We start from the raw sequence: 16752 nt of genomic DNA, 5'->3' as shown, positions 1-16752 counted from the left end.
ATGGATATAAGAGTTGGACTATAAAGAAAGCTGAGTGCTAAAGAATTGATACTTTTGAACTGTGGTATTGGAGAAGACTCTCGAGAGTCCCTTGGACTGCAAGGAGATCCAACCAGTCCATCCTAAAGGAAATCAGTCCTGAATATTCATCGGAAGGACTGATGCTGAAGCTGAAACTCCAATATTTTGGCCACCTGTTGCGAAGAACTGACATTTGAAAAGACCCTGATGCTGGGAAAGACTGAAGGTGGGAGGAGAAGGGGATAACAGAGGATGAAATGGTTGGATGGCATCACCGACTCAATGGACATGAGTTTGAGTAAACTCCGGGAGTTGGTGATGGACAGGGAGGCCTGGCATGCTGCAGTCCATGAGGCTGCAAAGACTCAGACATGACTGAGCGACTGAACTGAACTGAAACACCTCTTTAAAAAAGATGCTCAACAAATGCCAAACCCAAGATGATCCAAGTATTAGAAATACCAGATAAAAATTTTAATGTAGCTATTATATCTGTAGGGCAATGTTCCCCAACCATTTTGGCACCAGTGACTGGTGTCATGGAAGACAATTTTTCAATGGAACAGGGGCAGGGGGGAGGGGGGACGGTTTCAGGATGATTCAAGCACATTGCATTTATTGTGCACTTTATTTCTATTATTATTACATCAGTTCCACCTCAGATCATCAGGCTGGGGACCCTTCCAGTGCAGGGAAATAAAACTTTTCTAGATTTCTCGTTGCTCCTATAAAAAACCTAGCCTTCTGAGACTCTTCAAATACCTTGAGAATTTGATCAATAGCTGTTGGTTTAATTTATTGCTCTGATATGACAGGATAATAAAATTTTCTAATTTTCCTGGGCTACAAAATGCTTAAGCCTAGACAAGATCCCTGGGGCTTCCCAGGTGGCACTAGTGGTAAAGAATCCATCTGCCAATGCAGTAGACTTAAGAGATGCTGGTTTATCCCTGGGTCAGGAAGATCCCCTGGAGGAGGAAATGCCAACTCCATTTTTTTTTTGACAGAAGAATCCCACAGACAGAGGAGCCTCATGGGAAAGAGTCCATACGGTCGCAAGAAGTCAGACAAGACTGAAGCAAGTTAGCATGCAAGCACAGACTAGATCCCTAGTTTAAACTCATAAGGTGCTGAGCAGACTGGCTCACTATCTTCCTCAGTATTTACATGTCAAAAAAGACGGTTTTAGAAGTTGGAAACATTTCTACGTTATAAAAGTTGAGACACACAGGACTATCTGCCTCCTGGAGAGATGTTATGTACATATCAAAGAGCTGGAGTTTAGATTCAGGCCATTATGTTACCAAGGAGACTTCTTTATGAGAAGTGAAAGATAGTTGCCTCCTTACTCTTTATAAGCAGAGAAAAGTTATTTTCCTTGTCTCTCATCTATAGTGTGTTTATCTAGGGAAATTTCCCATTGGTTCTTGTTGGGTCACTTAGGGATAAGACCTAGAGTCGGAGAGCACTTACCATTAAGAAATCTGTTTTTGACCCAGAACATCATATTTACACATTAAGGGTAAAATTAACAAACATAAATATTAACAACCCCACAGCAGCATGGCCCCAAAGTATGGGCAAGCACCCTTGGAATGAATGGAAAGGTTCTCAGCAAAGAAATGGAAGTTACAAAAAAACAACCAAATGACTTAAAAGAAGGGAGAGGGATTTCCCTGGTGGTACATTGGATAAGAATCTGCCTGCGATTCAGGAGACATGGGTTCAATCCCTGGTCTGGGGAAGATTCCACGTGCGGCAGAGCAACCAAGTCCGTGTGCCACTGAGTCCGTGTACTATGACTCCTAAGTCCCCATGCCCAGAGCCTGTGCTCTGCAACAAGAGAAGCCGCCACAATGAGATGCCCACGCACGGCAACAAGGGGTAGCCCCTGCTTGCCACGATTAGAGAATGCCCGCATGCCACAAGGACGACTCGGTGCAGCCAAAAATAAATAAATAACTAAAAAAAAATAAAAAGGAGAAAACATAACATGAAGGAAATGAAAAAGAAAAAAGGAAGTTAATAATAAACCTGGTGACATAAATATATCAGTTCAGTTCAGTCACTCAGTTGTGTCTGACTCTTTGCGACCCCATGAATCACAGCACTCCAGGCCTCCCTGTCCATCACCAACTCCCGGAGTTCACTCAAACTCATGTCCATCAACTCGGTGATGCCATCCAGCCATCTCATTCTCTGTCGTCCCCTTCTCCTCCTGCCTCTAACATTTCCCAGCGTCAAAGTCTTTTCCAGTGAGTCAACTCTTCGCATGAGGTGGCCAAAGTATTGGAGTTTCAGCTTTAGCATCAGTCCTTCCAATGAACACCCAGGATTGATCTCTTTCAGAATGGACTGGTTGGATCTCCTTGCAGTACAAGGGACTCTCAAGAGTCTTCTCCAGCACCACAGTTCAAAAGCATCAATCCTTCCGCGATCAGCTTTCTTCACAGTCCAACTCTCAGATGCATACATGACCACTGGATCCACAGCCTTGACTAGACGGACCTTTGTTGGCAAAGTAATGTCTCTGCTTTTTAATATGCTATCTAGGTTGGTCATAACTTTCCTTCCAAGGAGTAAGCGACTTTTAATTTCATGGCTGCAATCAGCATCCACAGTGATTTTGGAGCACCAAAAAATTAAGTCTCGGTACTTGATTTAAATGTAAATGGTCTTAAAAACATCAGTTAAGAGATATAAATTGTAAAATTGGATTAAAATAAAAACTAGGCCCAACTATATGTTATCTACAAGAAGATCACGGGAAATAAAATGATCCATATATATCCAAATGGAAACAATAATACTAACACTATTAAAAAATGTTTACTACATAGTAGTTGATTTCAGATCAAGAAAAAAAATTACTATAATTTAAAAAATCAATATATTAAAACAATAATATACTGCAAATAAAGCTTATCCCAAGCAGTGCAAGATTGGTTCAAGAGTTAAAAATTAATTAATGTGATTCACCATATTAATAGGCTTAAAAAGAAAACCCATACAATCAAAGCAATAGAGGCAGAAAAAGCATTTGACAAGACTGAACATTCATTCAAGATAAGAAAAAACCTAGCAAATCAGGAATAGTAGGACATTTCTTCATTTGATAAAGGTAATCTTTAGAAACACCTACGGATAACATCTCTCTTAATGGTAAGAGACTGAAGGCTTTCAGCTTAAAATCAGGAAAAAGACAAGGGTAACTGCCACCATCACTCGTACTCAGTAGTATACTGGAGGTTCGAGCCAGTTCAAGAAGGCAAGAGAAAGAAAACACATTCAGGTTGGAAAGAAAGCAATAAAACTATCTCTAATGACAGACAACATGATTGTCTACACAGAAAATCCCAAGGAATCTATAACACACACACAAATTTTAGAAGTAATAAGCAAATTTAACAAGATCATAAGATACATATCAGTTCATAAAAGTCAACAGTGTTTTTATATCCACTGTGCTGTGCTGTCCTTAGTCCTCAGTCATGTCCAACTCTTTGTGACCCTATGGACTCTAGCCCACCAGGCTCCTCTGTCCATGGGGATTCTCCAGGCAAGAATACTGGTGTGACTTGCCATGCCCTTTTCCAGGGGATCTTCCCAACCTAGGGATTGAACCTAGATCTCCTTCACTGCAGGCAGATTCTTTACCAGCTGAGCTTCCAGGGAAGCCCAAGAAAATTTGGAAACCGATTTTTTTTTTTAAACTTCTATTTACAGTAGCTAAAAAAAAAACCTTAATATTAAGGTATAAATTAAGAAAATATTCTACATACTTAAACATAAAATGTTATTGAAACATCAAAAAAAAAAGACTAAATAAATGGAGAGATGTATGAAATTCATGGATTAGACAATTCACTATAGTCCAGATATCAATTTTTCTCAAATCAGTCTACAGATTTAACATAATTGCAATTAAAAATCCATGCAGGGTTAATTTTAACTATAGAAAAGCTCATTCTAAAATAGATATGTAAAGTAAAGGAACAGAATATCCACAATTTTGAAAAAGAGGAGCAATTTTGAAAACTGGACACTATTCAATTCTTAGCCATTATACAATGCAATAGTATCAAGACAGAAAAGTATTGGTGACAAGATAAACACAGAGATTAAAAAAATGGAAGATACTCTGGGAAAAGACCCACTCAAATATTGTCAGCTAATTTTCTACCAAGAAGGAAAGGCAATTCAATGGAGAAAGTCCAGTTTTTGCAACAAATGACACATGGAATAATTAGCATCCATATTTTAAAAAACCCTCAACCTGTACCTTGCACCATATACAAAAAAATGCTCAAAATGTAAATGTAAATTGATATAAAATGTAAAACAATAAAACTAAGGGTAAAAGACAAAATTACATAACATTTAGGTGAAAACAAAGAAGAAAATATGACCTTGCTTTAGGGAAGGGTTCTTAGATAAATATCATGATCCATAAAAGAAAAAAAAAATGGTGAATTAGACTTTTGCTCTATTAAGATGGCTTAATCCTGGGCCAGGATGATCCACTAGAGAAGGGATAGGGTACCCTCTCCAATGTTCTTGGGATTCCCTTATGGCTCAGCTGGTAAAGAATCCACCTGCGATATGGGAGACCTGGGTTTGATCCCTGGGTTGGGAAGACCCCTTGGAGAAGGGAAAGGCTACCCACTCCAGTATTCTGGCCTGGAGAATTCCATGGAGTATACAGTCCATGGGGTCGCAAAGAGTCGGACACGACTGAGCGACTTTCACTTCACTTCGCTTCATTAAGCAGTAAAAAATTCACCCGCCAATGCAGGAGACACAGGAGATGCGGGTTCATTTGATCTTTGGGTCAGGAACATCCCCTGGAGTGGGAAATGGCAACCCACTGCAGTATTCTCGCCTAGAAAATTCCATGGACAGAGAAACCAGGCAGGCTTTTGCAACACACCATGGGGTTGCAAAAGAGTCAGACATGACTGAGCAAGCAAGCGCTATTAAGAGCATTTTTAAGAGAATAAAGAGACCCGTCACAGACTAGAAAATATAGGACTTGTATCCAGAATATATATATATATATACACACATATATGTATCTTCTTTGGTGAAATATCTGTGAAAATCTTTTGCCTATTTTTTAAAAATTGGGTTTTTTTCTTACTACTTAGTTTTGAGAGTTTATATATATATAGGAGCCTGACAGGGTACAGTCAGGGGGTCGCAATAGTTGGATACAACTTAGCTACTAGATGATGATGATCATCATCATCATATCTCCCCAGAAGTTCATATATTTTTTAAAAATAGGCAGAAGATTTTAACAGACATTTCACCAAAGAAGATATATGAATGGCAAATAAACACAAAAAAAGGTTTCTAACATCACTAGTCATTGTTGCTGTTGATTAGTCACTAGGTCATGTCTGACTCCTTTGCGATCCCATGGACCAGGCTCCTCTGTCCATGGGATTTCCCAGGCAAGAATACTGGAGCGGGTGGCCATTTTTTTCTCTAGGGATCTTCCCAACCCAGGGATCAAAATCCACATCACCTGTGTTGGCAGGCAGATTCTTTACCACTGAGCTACCTGGAAAGCCCCATTGGTCATTCAGTTCAGTTCAGTTCAGTCGCTCAGTCGTGACCGACTCTTTGCCACCCCATGAATCACAGCACGCCAGGCCTCCCTGTCCATCACCAACTCCCGGAGTTCACTCAAACTCATCTCCATCGAGTCAGTGATGCCATCCAGCCATCTTATCCTCTGTCAGCCCCTTCTCCTCCTGCCTTCAATCTTTCCCAGCATCTGGGTCTTTGCAAATGAGTCAGTTCTTCGCATGAGGTGGCCAAAGTATTGGAGTTTCAACTTCAGCATCAGTCTTTCCAATGAACACCCAGGACTAATATCCTTTAGGATGGACTGGTTGGATCTCCTTGCAGTCCAAGGGACTCTCAAGAGTCTTCTCCAGCACCACAGTTCAAAAGCATCAATTCTTCGGTGATCAGCTTTCTTCACAGTCCAACACTCACATCCATACATGACCACTGTAAAAACCATAGCCTTGACTAGACGGACCTTCGTTGGCAAAGTGATGTCTCTGCTTTTTAATATACTATCTAGGTTGGTCATAACTTTCCTTCCAAGGAGTAAGCGTCTTCTAATTTCATGGCTGCAATCAGCATCCGCAGTGATTTTGGAGCCCAAAAGAATAAAGTCTGACACTGTTTCCACTGTTTTCCCATCTATTTCCCATGAAGTGATGGGACCAGATACCATGATCTTTGTTTTCTGAATGTTGAGCTTCAAGCCAACCTTTCCACTCTCCTCTTTCACTTTCATCAAGAGGCTTTTGAGTTCTTCTTCACTTTCTGCCATAAGGGTGGTGTCATCTGCATATCTGAGGTTATTGATATTTGTCCCGGCAATCTTGATTCCAGCTTGTGCTTCTTCCAGCCCAGCGTTCCTCATGATGCACTCTGCATATAAGTTAAATAAGCAGGATGACAATATACAACCTTGACGTACTCCTTTTCCTATTTGGAACCAGTCTGTTGTTCCATGTCCAGTTCTAACTGTTGCTTCCTGACTTGCATACAGGTTTCTCAAAAGGCAGGTCAGGTGGTCTGGTATTCCCATCTCTTTCAGAATGTTCCACCGTTTATTGTGATCCACACAGTCAAAGGCTTTGGCATAGTCAATGAAGCAGAAATAGATAGTCATTACAGACAAGCAAATTTAAAGCACAGTGAGACACCTTTCCATATCTATTAGAATGGTTAAAATCAGGAGTAATGACAGCTCCAAGTACTGATAGAGAGAGAGGAGACAGGAGCACTCAGCCTCTCTGGGTGGGAATGTGAAATGGCACAGCCGCTCTATTAACCATCTGGCAGTTTCTTATAAGCTTAAACATACACTTACCAGTGTAACCCAGCAAACTCACTATTAGTATTTAACCTAGAGAAATGAAAACTAATTTTTGCACAAAAACTTGAACGTATACAACAGCATTATTTACAACTGCCTCAGACTAGACACCCTTTAATGGTAAAAGAAACACAAATGAGTTAGTACATCCACACAATGAAATACTGCACAGAAACATAAAAGGACTAAGTATCGACACACACAACAACTTGAACAGATCTCAAATGAAATAACCCAGTCTCCAAAGGTTACATACTGCATTATTCCACTTATATGACATTTGACATTATTCCACTTATACAACATTGGGGAAGGCAAAAACAACATAGGAACAGAATAAAATTAGTGGTTCCCAGGGGTTAGGCATGGGAAGGGTCAGAATAAAGAGGGGAACTCTTTGGCAGTCCTGAAATTTCTCTTTATCCTCTTTGTTTGTGATGGTTCCAAGAATCTACACAAGTAAAAAGCTCCTAGTATTACACAATAAAGGCTTCCCAGGTAGCTCAGCAGTAAAGAATCCACTTCCAATGCAGGAGAGACACAGGAGTCATGGGTCCAATCCCTGGGTCAGGAAGATCCCCTGGAGAAGAGAACAGCAACCCACTCCAATATTCTTGCCTGGAGAATCCCATGGACAGAGAAGCCTGGTGGGCTACAGTCCATGGGGTTGCAAACAGTCAGACACGACTGAGCAACTTAGCACAAGCATTACACAATAAAAAGGAGCATTTTACTCTATTTTAAGGTAAATTTTTAAAAAGAGAGAACATTTTAAAACACTCTTCTGGAGACTTGGTATAATTTACATTGGAAGAAAATTCTCAGGATTTAAGAGTACAATAAAATGTTTAACTATCATACCATGTAAAGACTATATACAAACCTGGGTATCAAACAAGAGCAAATCAAGATTCTAGAAGCAATCAAGTAGCAAAGATCGAGGTACAAATGTATACAGACTCTCCCATAAATTACAAATATATGTAAGTGCTTAAAATTCCTCTCTATCATGCAGGCAGAAATCAAGGGAATATGGAGAACAGGAAAACCCACAGGAGAGAAAGGAAGGTGAAGGAAATAACTGAGTGACCACCGAGCCTCTGCTTCAAAGGAAGGGCCTGATCATTTTTCAGGCTGAATGACAACCTCAGTATTGACTTTAACTTAGTTCTGTCCCTAAGCACTATCTAGAATAAAAGACCAATATTCATCAATACCTCCTCAATGGCACCTGCAGAAATCCTGTGACCTGCAACATTTATCACGTCGTCAACTCGAGACATTACATAAACATAGCCTTCTTCATCCATGTACCCAGCATCCATGGTGTCATAGTATCCCTGAAAATAAGAATAAACAATGTCTGATGAGCATCTAGTTTTAGGTAATGTAATTATTTTTAATCTTGGTAAAATAGAAAATAGGATAAAAATAGGTTTGCATTTGGCTTTCTCACAACTAGCCTTTGAATTCCATTACTTCTGATTTTGAAAGCTTACTATTAATAGAATCTCTTTGCTCCCTTGACATCCAGGAATAAATTAAAGTGTTCTTATATATGTTGAAGCTAAGCATTTGGACTGAGAGTTTCAAAGTTTACAAACCCAATTTCTTCTTTTAATGGAGAAGTAATAGCTCAATATTTCCAGTATGCTTTGGTATTGCAAAAGTAGTTCTTTGATAGATTTCTTGTGTTAATTTGTAAAGGTGTTAAAGCTCTCTATTAATAATTACAAAATAGATCACTAATGTGTTAACATAGATTTGGATTGGACTCGAGCTTCAGTGAAATTATAGTTAAATAGTAAGCATAAAACTTAATTTTTTGTCAGCTCAGAGTAGCAGTACAGTTTCACTGGTCCAGATGTCAAAAAAAGAATGAAAAATCAAGAATAAGAATTAGAAAGAAAGAAATTTTCCCTCCCCTAATGCTTCAGAATTGTGTTAATACCTGGAGGTTGGGCTTCCAGATAAATCCAGGCACGTCACTATTTGTGTTTCTTAATCTTCCTAAGACTCAGTATGCTCATCGATTAAATAGGGTAATGGACTGTGCCTTATAAGGCTATGAGAAGCATAAATGAGATGGAGCATATAAAGAGGGCAGACTGAGGCACATCATAAATCCTCAATAACTGGCAACTCTTACAGAAATTACTATAAGAAAGGCAATCTAGAATACAGTTAAGAACATGAGCCCTGGAGCCAGAAATGATGGGTCCCAAGGTCAGCTCTGTTACTCTAAACAGTGTGCAAGTTACTCAGTCCTTCTGAGCTGTCCAGTTGACGGGGCTGAGGTAACAAGATTCACTGTATCTAGTTTAATCATAAACCACGGTTTATGGGGCTTCGAAGGAGCTTTCGGTTGTGTTCAAGGTGGTCATGTTGAAAACCACGCGCACATCTCATGTGTCACTGTCAGGCTGCAATTAATCACATCAGTACTCTGATGATTTGACTGGGGCCCATCAGGCAGATAGACGGGGCTTATTGGCAGCAAGTCTAGACAAATCTTCTCTGCCACAGTCCCTTGGGGCATGTTTAATCTTGGCTACTGAGGTCATTTAACCCTGAGATGTCTTTCTCAAGGAAGCTATTTTAATTCTTGTCATTTGTCTAGTTGATTAGATTAGGTGTCCTTCACTCACAAATAATAAGGATAGAATGCTAAGTACTTAGACTCACCTTTGTTTTTTAATGCAATTCTAATCATTCATTCTTTTTTTACCCAGTGCATAATGAGGACCAGGTATATCTCTAAGGGAAAGAAATAGAGGTGAAAAGACAGCAGCAAGATGAGAGAGGGACCCTTTTGCGTATTATCAATTATGTACTATCATAAACATAAACCACAGAGTAACAGGTAAACGATAGAACACAATGCACAAAGATACTTTTTGTTAGTATACTGTCTTTATCCTGTATTTGTATTTCAAAATAAAGAACTCAGAGGGTGCTCAGGAACAAATGCCAATAATAGGCAAAGGGATTAAAAAATACAATTTCTGGCAAGCAGAACAAATGTTCCTCAGATTTTGCTCATACAGAGGACGTGTGCATGTGTGCTAAGTTGCTTCAGTCGTGTTCGACTCTTTGCAACCCTAGGGACAGTAGCCCTCTGGGCTCCTCTGTCCATGAGATTCTCCAGGCAAGAATCCTGGAGTAGGTTGCCATTCGTCCTCCAAGGGATCTTCCCAACCCACAGATCGAACCCATGTCTCTTATGTCTCCTGTACCGGCAGGTGGGTTCTTTACCATTAATGAGGTTCTAATGATAACCGTCCAGTTCTGACCAGGTGTTTTCAGTCCGTGAGGAGGAATCCAATGAAGATATCATATAGAGAGTCTCCAAAAGTCTTAGTTTAGCAAAACCTTTCCTAAAATGAAAGGCTGTTAACTTTCAGAAAAAAATTAAAGAAACTGAGATATTCTATGTCCAGAAACTGATGAAAAAATATTAAAATGACTTATTTAGACATTTGAACTTTGGGCACTCTTTCCCTCTGAGATCTGGAAACTGGTCCAGATAACCTTTAAGGGTAACTTTGTGATCCATGATTCTAAGAGTAAGCTGCTCAGTGTAATAGGAGAGAAATACAGAGAAGTACATAAGGTGAGTTTCAAAAAAGAATAATAAAATGCTTACAGGAAACTTTTCAAAGTATAAATGCTTGAATGCCTCTTGATTCTTCCAGAGTCCTGAAAAAGCTCCAGGTGGTAATGGCAACCTTATATAAAAACAGAGCACAAGAATTAGGATGAAAGCGGTAATAAAGACAGATTGATTCGAAGTAATAATTTTCTGCCATGATGGGTAAGAACAATTCAAATCCCACATCGAATTGTAACCCCTAAACCTGACAGATAGATCACGTCTAAACTGTGGGTGAAGCAGCTGAGCAAGACATAGCAAGGTCATGGAGGGGTAACTGGTTTCTGAGAAGGGCACAAAAGGCACACCATCTTGACGTTCAGATAGGGGTTAGCATCAATCATTGTTTTGATAAGAAGCATAACATCTGCAAAAAGGAACCAGAAATGCATCATTATATTACTTTTTAAGGGAAATTTCCTTCCACCATAGGGAAATAAAGCAATTTCTTTTGAACTATCAGGTACCAACTGCCACCTTTGCCAGTCTCGTTGTGCAGTGAGATGATCCAATGACACATTCCATGAAGAGTCTTATCTTCAGAATCAATGTGCCCCCCACTATTCCCTCTCCTATTCTTCCTTTTCATGACAATCCAGACCTATGTTATTTCTCACTCCTATGAACCCATGAAGACATGTGAGCATATAAAATAGAAGATAGCATATATCTGTTCTTTGTAATCAATTTCCTCTTCAATTTCTTTCTTTTTTTCCATGGTATTAAACAGGGATTATACATAAGAATCCGCCTGCAATGTGGGAGATGCCAGTTCAATTCCTGGGTTGGGAAGATCCCTTGTGGCTCAGCTGGTAAAGAATTTACCTGGGAGGAGACCTGGGTTCAATCCCTGGGTTGGGAAGATCCTCTGCAGGAAGACATGGCAACCCACTCCAGTATTCTTGCCTGGAGAGTCCCCATGGACAGAGAAGCCAGTCCATGGTGTCGCAAAGAGCCAGACACGATTGAGCAATTAAGCACACACATATGACAAGGGCTCACCTCTCTGTGTGCATGCGTGTGTGCTCAGTCATGTCCGATTCTTTCTGACCCCGTGGGCTTAGTAGCATGTCAGGCTCCTCTGTCCACGGAGTTTTCCAGGCAAGAATACTGGGGTGGGTTGCCATTTCCCACTCCACAGGATCTTCCAGATCCAGGGATCAAAACTGCGTCTCTTGTGCCTCGTGCAATGGCAGGTGGATTTTTACTACTGCCCTACCTGCGAAGCCCATATCTATCTATCTTTACATAAATAAATAAGTAAATTCTCACATCAGTTCCCTGTAGGAAGTATCACCTATCAAGAATAATCACTCAGTGTATTTTCTGGACACAGAAACCTTTGAGATACTTTATAGTTTGTAAATTTAGATACTATAAAATTTAAAGATTTTCAAAACCTACCCTCCGGTACTCACACAAGACACCAAGTGAAGCAGTGACTTCACAGTGCTGATGTGGGACAATGGAAAGTGAAGCAGACACGGTGACCGCCAACATGAGGCAACATCACCCGCTTCCAACCCCAGTATTAGACCTCTGGGACACTGAATTGTGTTCTCACATTCTGTCAGGAGAAAATGCTGTCCCCGGTGGGATCAGCCACCCTGCTAGGATCATCCTTTTCCACCATGTCTAGCCTGCCCACAACTCTTCCTTTGCTAAATCTCCTTTTTGTACTATTTTAAGATGGAGGAAAATTGTGACCCCAGTGTTTCTGGACCTCGTATCATTTCATAAAACACATGTGAAAGCATTTTTTAACCTGAAAAATTAAAAACTACAGAGATGCTGCTGTATTGTTACTGCTGTTACTATTACTGTCCATCGCTAACTTGCAGGAAGGCAGCAAGCTGAAGCATATCATCCCTTCAGGTCCTTTAACTAACTTTTCTATGTTAGGCTGTATTGGAGACAACAGAGCAGAGTGGGATCTGAGGTAAATTTGAATGTACATGTTGGGTAGAGGGGAAGCAGTTTTTACTTAGTTCCACCTGATGCAGAGACACACAGAACTATTGATCCAAATTCTTAAACATAACACAGCCCATACGAAGAACAATGCGTATAGAAGGACATGCTGTTCAAGTATCTCATCCATTGTATCTACCCCAAATGTAAGATTTCCAACATCCATGCACTGCCTCTTCCCAGTAAATAAAGACTTCTGAGTGTCTGCAATAATAATCCAAATGAGTTAGTACTTCATGTACAGAATGTGAGCTGTGTTTCCTCAGTTCAGTTCAGTCGCTCAGTCGTGTCCAATTATTTCCGACCCCATGGACTACAGCACACCAGGCTTCCCTGTCCATCACCAACTCCTGGAGGTTACTCAAACTCTTGTCCATCAAGTCGGTGATGCCATCAAAACATCTCATCCTCTGTCATTCCCTTCTCCTCCCACCTTCAATCTTTCCCAGCATCAGGGTCTTTTCCAACGAGTCAGTTCTTCACATCAGGTGGCCAAAGTATTGGGAGTTTCAGCTTCAGCATCACTCCTTCCAGTGAATATTCTGGACTGATTTCCTTTAAGATTGACTGCATTTCCTAGTGGCCTAGAATATACCTAACTCAATGTGTGCACATAGGACCAAGAGTTTAGCATTTTCTGGTAAGAGTGTTCCTGGAGAGAAAAGGAAATCTGACACTTTCCAGAAGTTGATTAAGTTTGCGATCTCTACTTTTAAAAGAGGACGTCCTGATGATCTGTTTTCTCTTACTTCCTGAAAAAGTTTGCTAATAGCAATTAGTAACATATATACTGTGTGTGTTAGTCACTCAGATGTGTCCTACTCTGCAACCCCTTGGACTGTAGCCTGCCAGGGTCCTCTGTCCATGGAATTCTCCAGGCAAGAATACTGGGTTGCCATGCTCTTCTCCAGGGTATCTTCCTGAACTAGAGATCCAACCCGGGTCTGCTGCATGGCAGGCAGATTCTTTACCACCTGAGCCACCAGTGAAGCCCAATAGATAGATTATATTCTTAAAATTAATTAAAGCCTAGAGGGTTACAAGTACAGATAGCAAGTTCTTCAGAAAAATTAAGCTTTAAGGATACTTGCTTTCTCAGCCACTGCACAAAACTTTAAATATCTGCACAAATTTTCTGAAGAAGAGGGACAGCAGGAATTTTTATATCATCTGTGAGAAAGGTCTGCCTAAGTTTGGATACACCTATAGACCCTGGGAATTAAGTATAACACAGCAAGAGTATGATCCATGGAGAGGAGTATAGAATATTAAGGAGAAATACAAGGTCAAATACGAGTCTTAAAGAGGGACCAAGAAAAAGAAAATAAAAGACCACGAAGAAAAAGAAGAAAATCAGAGTTGTATGAGAACCAGGAGACACTAGTATGTGAAGAGCCTCCCAAGCAGAGTTTTAGTAATACTGAGTGTTCAACAAGGTCAAGTGAAGGGCAAATTATTTTCCAAGTGGATTCAACAGAGGTCATGGAACTCAGTGACCAAATATTGTGAATCACCCCCAGGATCACCATTTCGTCAGAGGGAAGCTGAAATGACTGCAGTGATCAGGGTGTAGTCAGGAAAGTGCAGACGCTAAGGTTAGACTCTACTTTTTAAAAGTTTGTGGGTGACCAGAAGGAAAGAAGCAAATCAGGGTTTAATGAAGAGACAGGATGATTTGAGATGTGAAATACTTAGACAATGGAGAGAGGGTGGAGATTTGAGAGTTAGAGAAGAAAACACCAGAAGAATTCTTTGATCATTTAATTAATTTATTCATTCATGCACACATTAACTCACGCATTTATTTTCTGCATTCAGTCAAGTATTTGTGGAGTGTCTGGCATTCCTCAGCCACTGTGTTAGACACGAATGGTAAATATATATAAACTATTTTCCAAGATGCACAGAGATTCTGGCAAATTGCATATTACGGGAAATTGAGTATTTTTTTAGAATACATGTAGGGAGAAAGACTGTAAAGAATGATGTCTATTCCATTAAATTAATGACATAACATCAAAACATCTTGAGTGTTTATATTCAAGATATTTGTCAGGCAAGTTTTACAGCAGATGGTTAAACCCTATACTATCAGGAACTCTCAGAAGGGAAGTTTATCACCAGCCAAGGTATGGATACGTGGCAAATGGCCTATGTGTCTGGTCCTAAGTCATTTTTGAGATGCCCCTAGGAAACTTCTTTATTATCCCCAAATCTAACTGAGGAACAGGCAGGAAAGCAAGATACGAAGTTGTAGTTGATAATTAGTCAGATAAAGGAAAAGAATGCTACCCATTCTTCACTAACAAAGTCTGGTGAATTGCAAAATGCAAATGTTAACTGACTATTGAAGAGACTCTAAAGAAGGAACCTTGGAAGGTAACACTTAACGGCCCTAATGCAAAGCAGGAAAGAAGAGGGAGTTCTAGAATTGGAAGTATTGGTGATTTTGTACACGAATATGTATAAAATATGTTATAAGAGAAGCAATAGTCTCCAGAAAAAAAGTTAGGTGTATATGAGCTAGAGCAGAATTGTTTTTTGCAATATTCAAAAGTAACACTTTTCTTGTTGCTAACCTAATGCTTATTCTATATTAAATTCGGGTTTTACATAGAAAAATAATACTTTTTTTTTCCATAGTTACAATAATATAAAAAGTCATTGGAAAGGTAAACGGAAGGAAATTTTCTGAAAATACTAAGAAACATGCTGGTTAATGCCTTGCTGTTTGCAAATTCAGTCACTAAATCCTGACTCACTGTGACCCCACGGATTGCAGTACCCCGGCTTCTCTGTCCTTCACTATCTCTCAGAGTTTGCTCAGACTCATGTCCATTGAGTTGATGATGCCATTCAACCATTTCACCCTCTGTCACCCCTTCTCTTTCTGCCCTCAATCTTTCCCAGCATCAGAGTCTTTTCCAATGAGTCGGCTCTTCACATTAGGTGGCCAAGTATTGGAGCTTCAGCTTCAGTACCAGTCCATCCAATAAATATTTAGGGTTTATTTCCTTTAGGATGGACTTCTCTTATGAATCAGCTGGTAAAGAATCCACCTGCAATGTGGGAGACCTGGGTTCCATCCCTGGGTTGGGAAGATCCCCTGGAGAAGGGAAAGGCTACCCATTCCAGTATTCTGGCCTGGAGAATTTCATGGACTGTATAGTCCATGGGGTCGCAAAGAGTCAGACTTGATTGAGCAACTTTCACTTTCCTTTAGGATTGACTGGTTTGATCTCCTTGCTATCCAAGGGACTCTCAAGAGTCTTCTCCAGCACCACAAATCAAAAGCATCAGCCTTCTTTATAGTCCAACTCTCACATCTGCACATGACTACTGGAAAAATACAGCTGGGACTATTATAGACCCTTGTCAGCAAAGTGATTATTCTGTTTCTTAATACACTGCCTAGGTTTGTCATAGCTTTTCTTCCAAGGATCAAGATTCCTTTCTTTTCCTGGCTGCAATCACCATCCTCAGTGATTTTGGAGCCAAAGAAATAAAATCTGTCACTGTTTCTACTTCTCCTGTTCTATTTGCCATGAAGTGATGGGACTGAATGCCACGATCTTAGTTTTCTGAATGTTGAGTTTTAAGCCAGCTTTTTCACTCTCCTCTTTAACCCTCATCAAGAGGCTCTTAGTTCCTTAGAGTGGTGTCATTGGTGTCACCTGCATATCTGAGGTTGTTGCTGTTTCTCCTGGAAATCTTGATTCCAGGTTGTGATTCATCCAGGCCAGTATTTCACATGATGTACTCTACATATGGGGCTTCCCTGGTGGCTCAGAGGTTAAAGTGTCTGCCTCCAATGAAGGAGACCCGGGTTCGATCCCTGGGTCAGGAAGATCCCCTGGAGAAGGAAATGGTAACTCACTCCAGTATTCTTGCCTGGAGAATCCCATGGACGGAGAAGCCTGGTAGGCTACCGTCCATGGGGTCGCAAAGAGTCGGACACGACTGAGCAACTTTACTACTACTACTACTCTACATATAAGTTAAATAAGCAGGGTGATAATATACAGCCTTGACGTACTCTTTTCCCAATTTGGAACAAGTCTGTTGTTCCATGTCCAGTTCTAACTGTTGCTTCTTGACCCACATACACACCAGGCACATAAGGTGGTCTGGAATTCCCACCTATTTAAGATTTTTCACAGTTCGTTATGATCCACAGTCAAAGGCTTTAGTCAATGAAGCAAAA

At 40.3% G+C, this 16752-nt stretch overlaps 1 protein-coding gene across 4 annotated transcripts in view; it reads right to left on the bottom strand.

The window, feature by feature from the left end:
* The window catches only part of ACSS3 (acyl-CoA synthetase short chain family member 3), a 234622-nt gene that overhangs the window by 78369 nt on the left and 139501 nt on the right, over positions 1-16752 (bottom strand). For all 4 annotated transcript variants that reach the window (XM_055395766.2, XM_055395764.2, XM_055395767.2 and 1 more), the window contains exons 12-13: positions 10572-10653; positions 8143-8265 (exon numbers count right to left, since the gene is read on the bottom strand). In XM_055395766.2, the coding sequence (XP_055251741.1) occupies positions 8143-8265; positions 10572-10653 (205 nt within the window). The remainder of the gene's footprint in view (positions 1-8142; positions 8266-10571; positions 10654-16752) is intronic.

The sequence above is a fragment of the Moschus berezovskii genome, chromosome 6, assembly GCF_049115385.1.
Source record: "Moschus berezovskii isolate FMDL1 chromosome 6, NW_MosBer_1.0, whole genome shotgun sequence".
NCBI lineage: Eukaryota > Metazoa > Chordata > Mammalia > Artiodactyla > Moschidae > Moschus > Moschus berezovskii.
The sequence above is the reverse complement of the archived record's forward strand: the minus strand, read 5'-3'. Positions and strand labels throughout refer to the sequence as shown.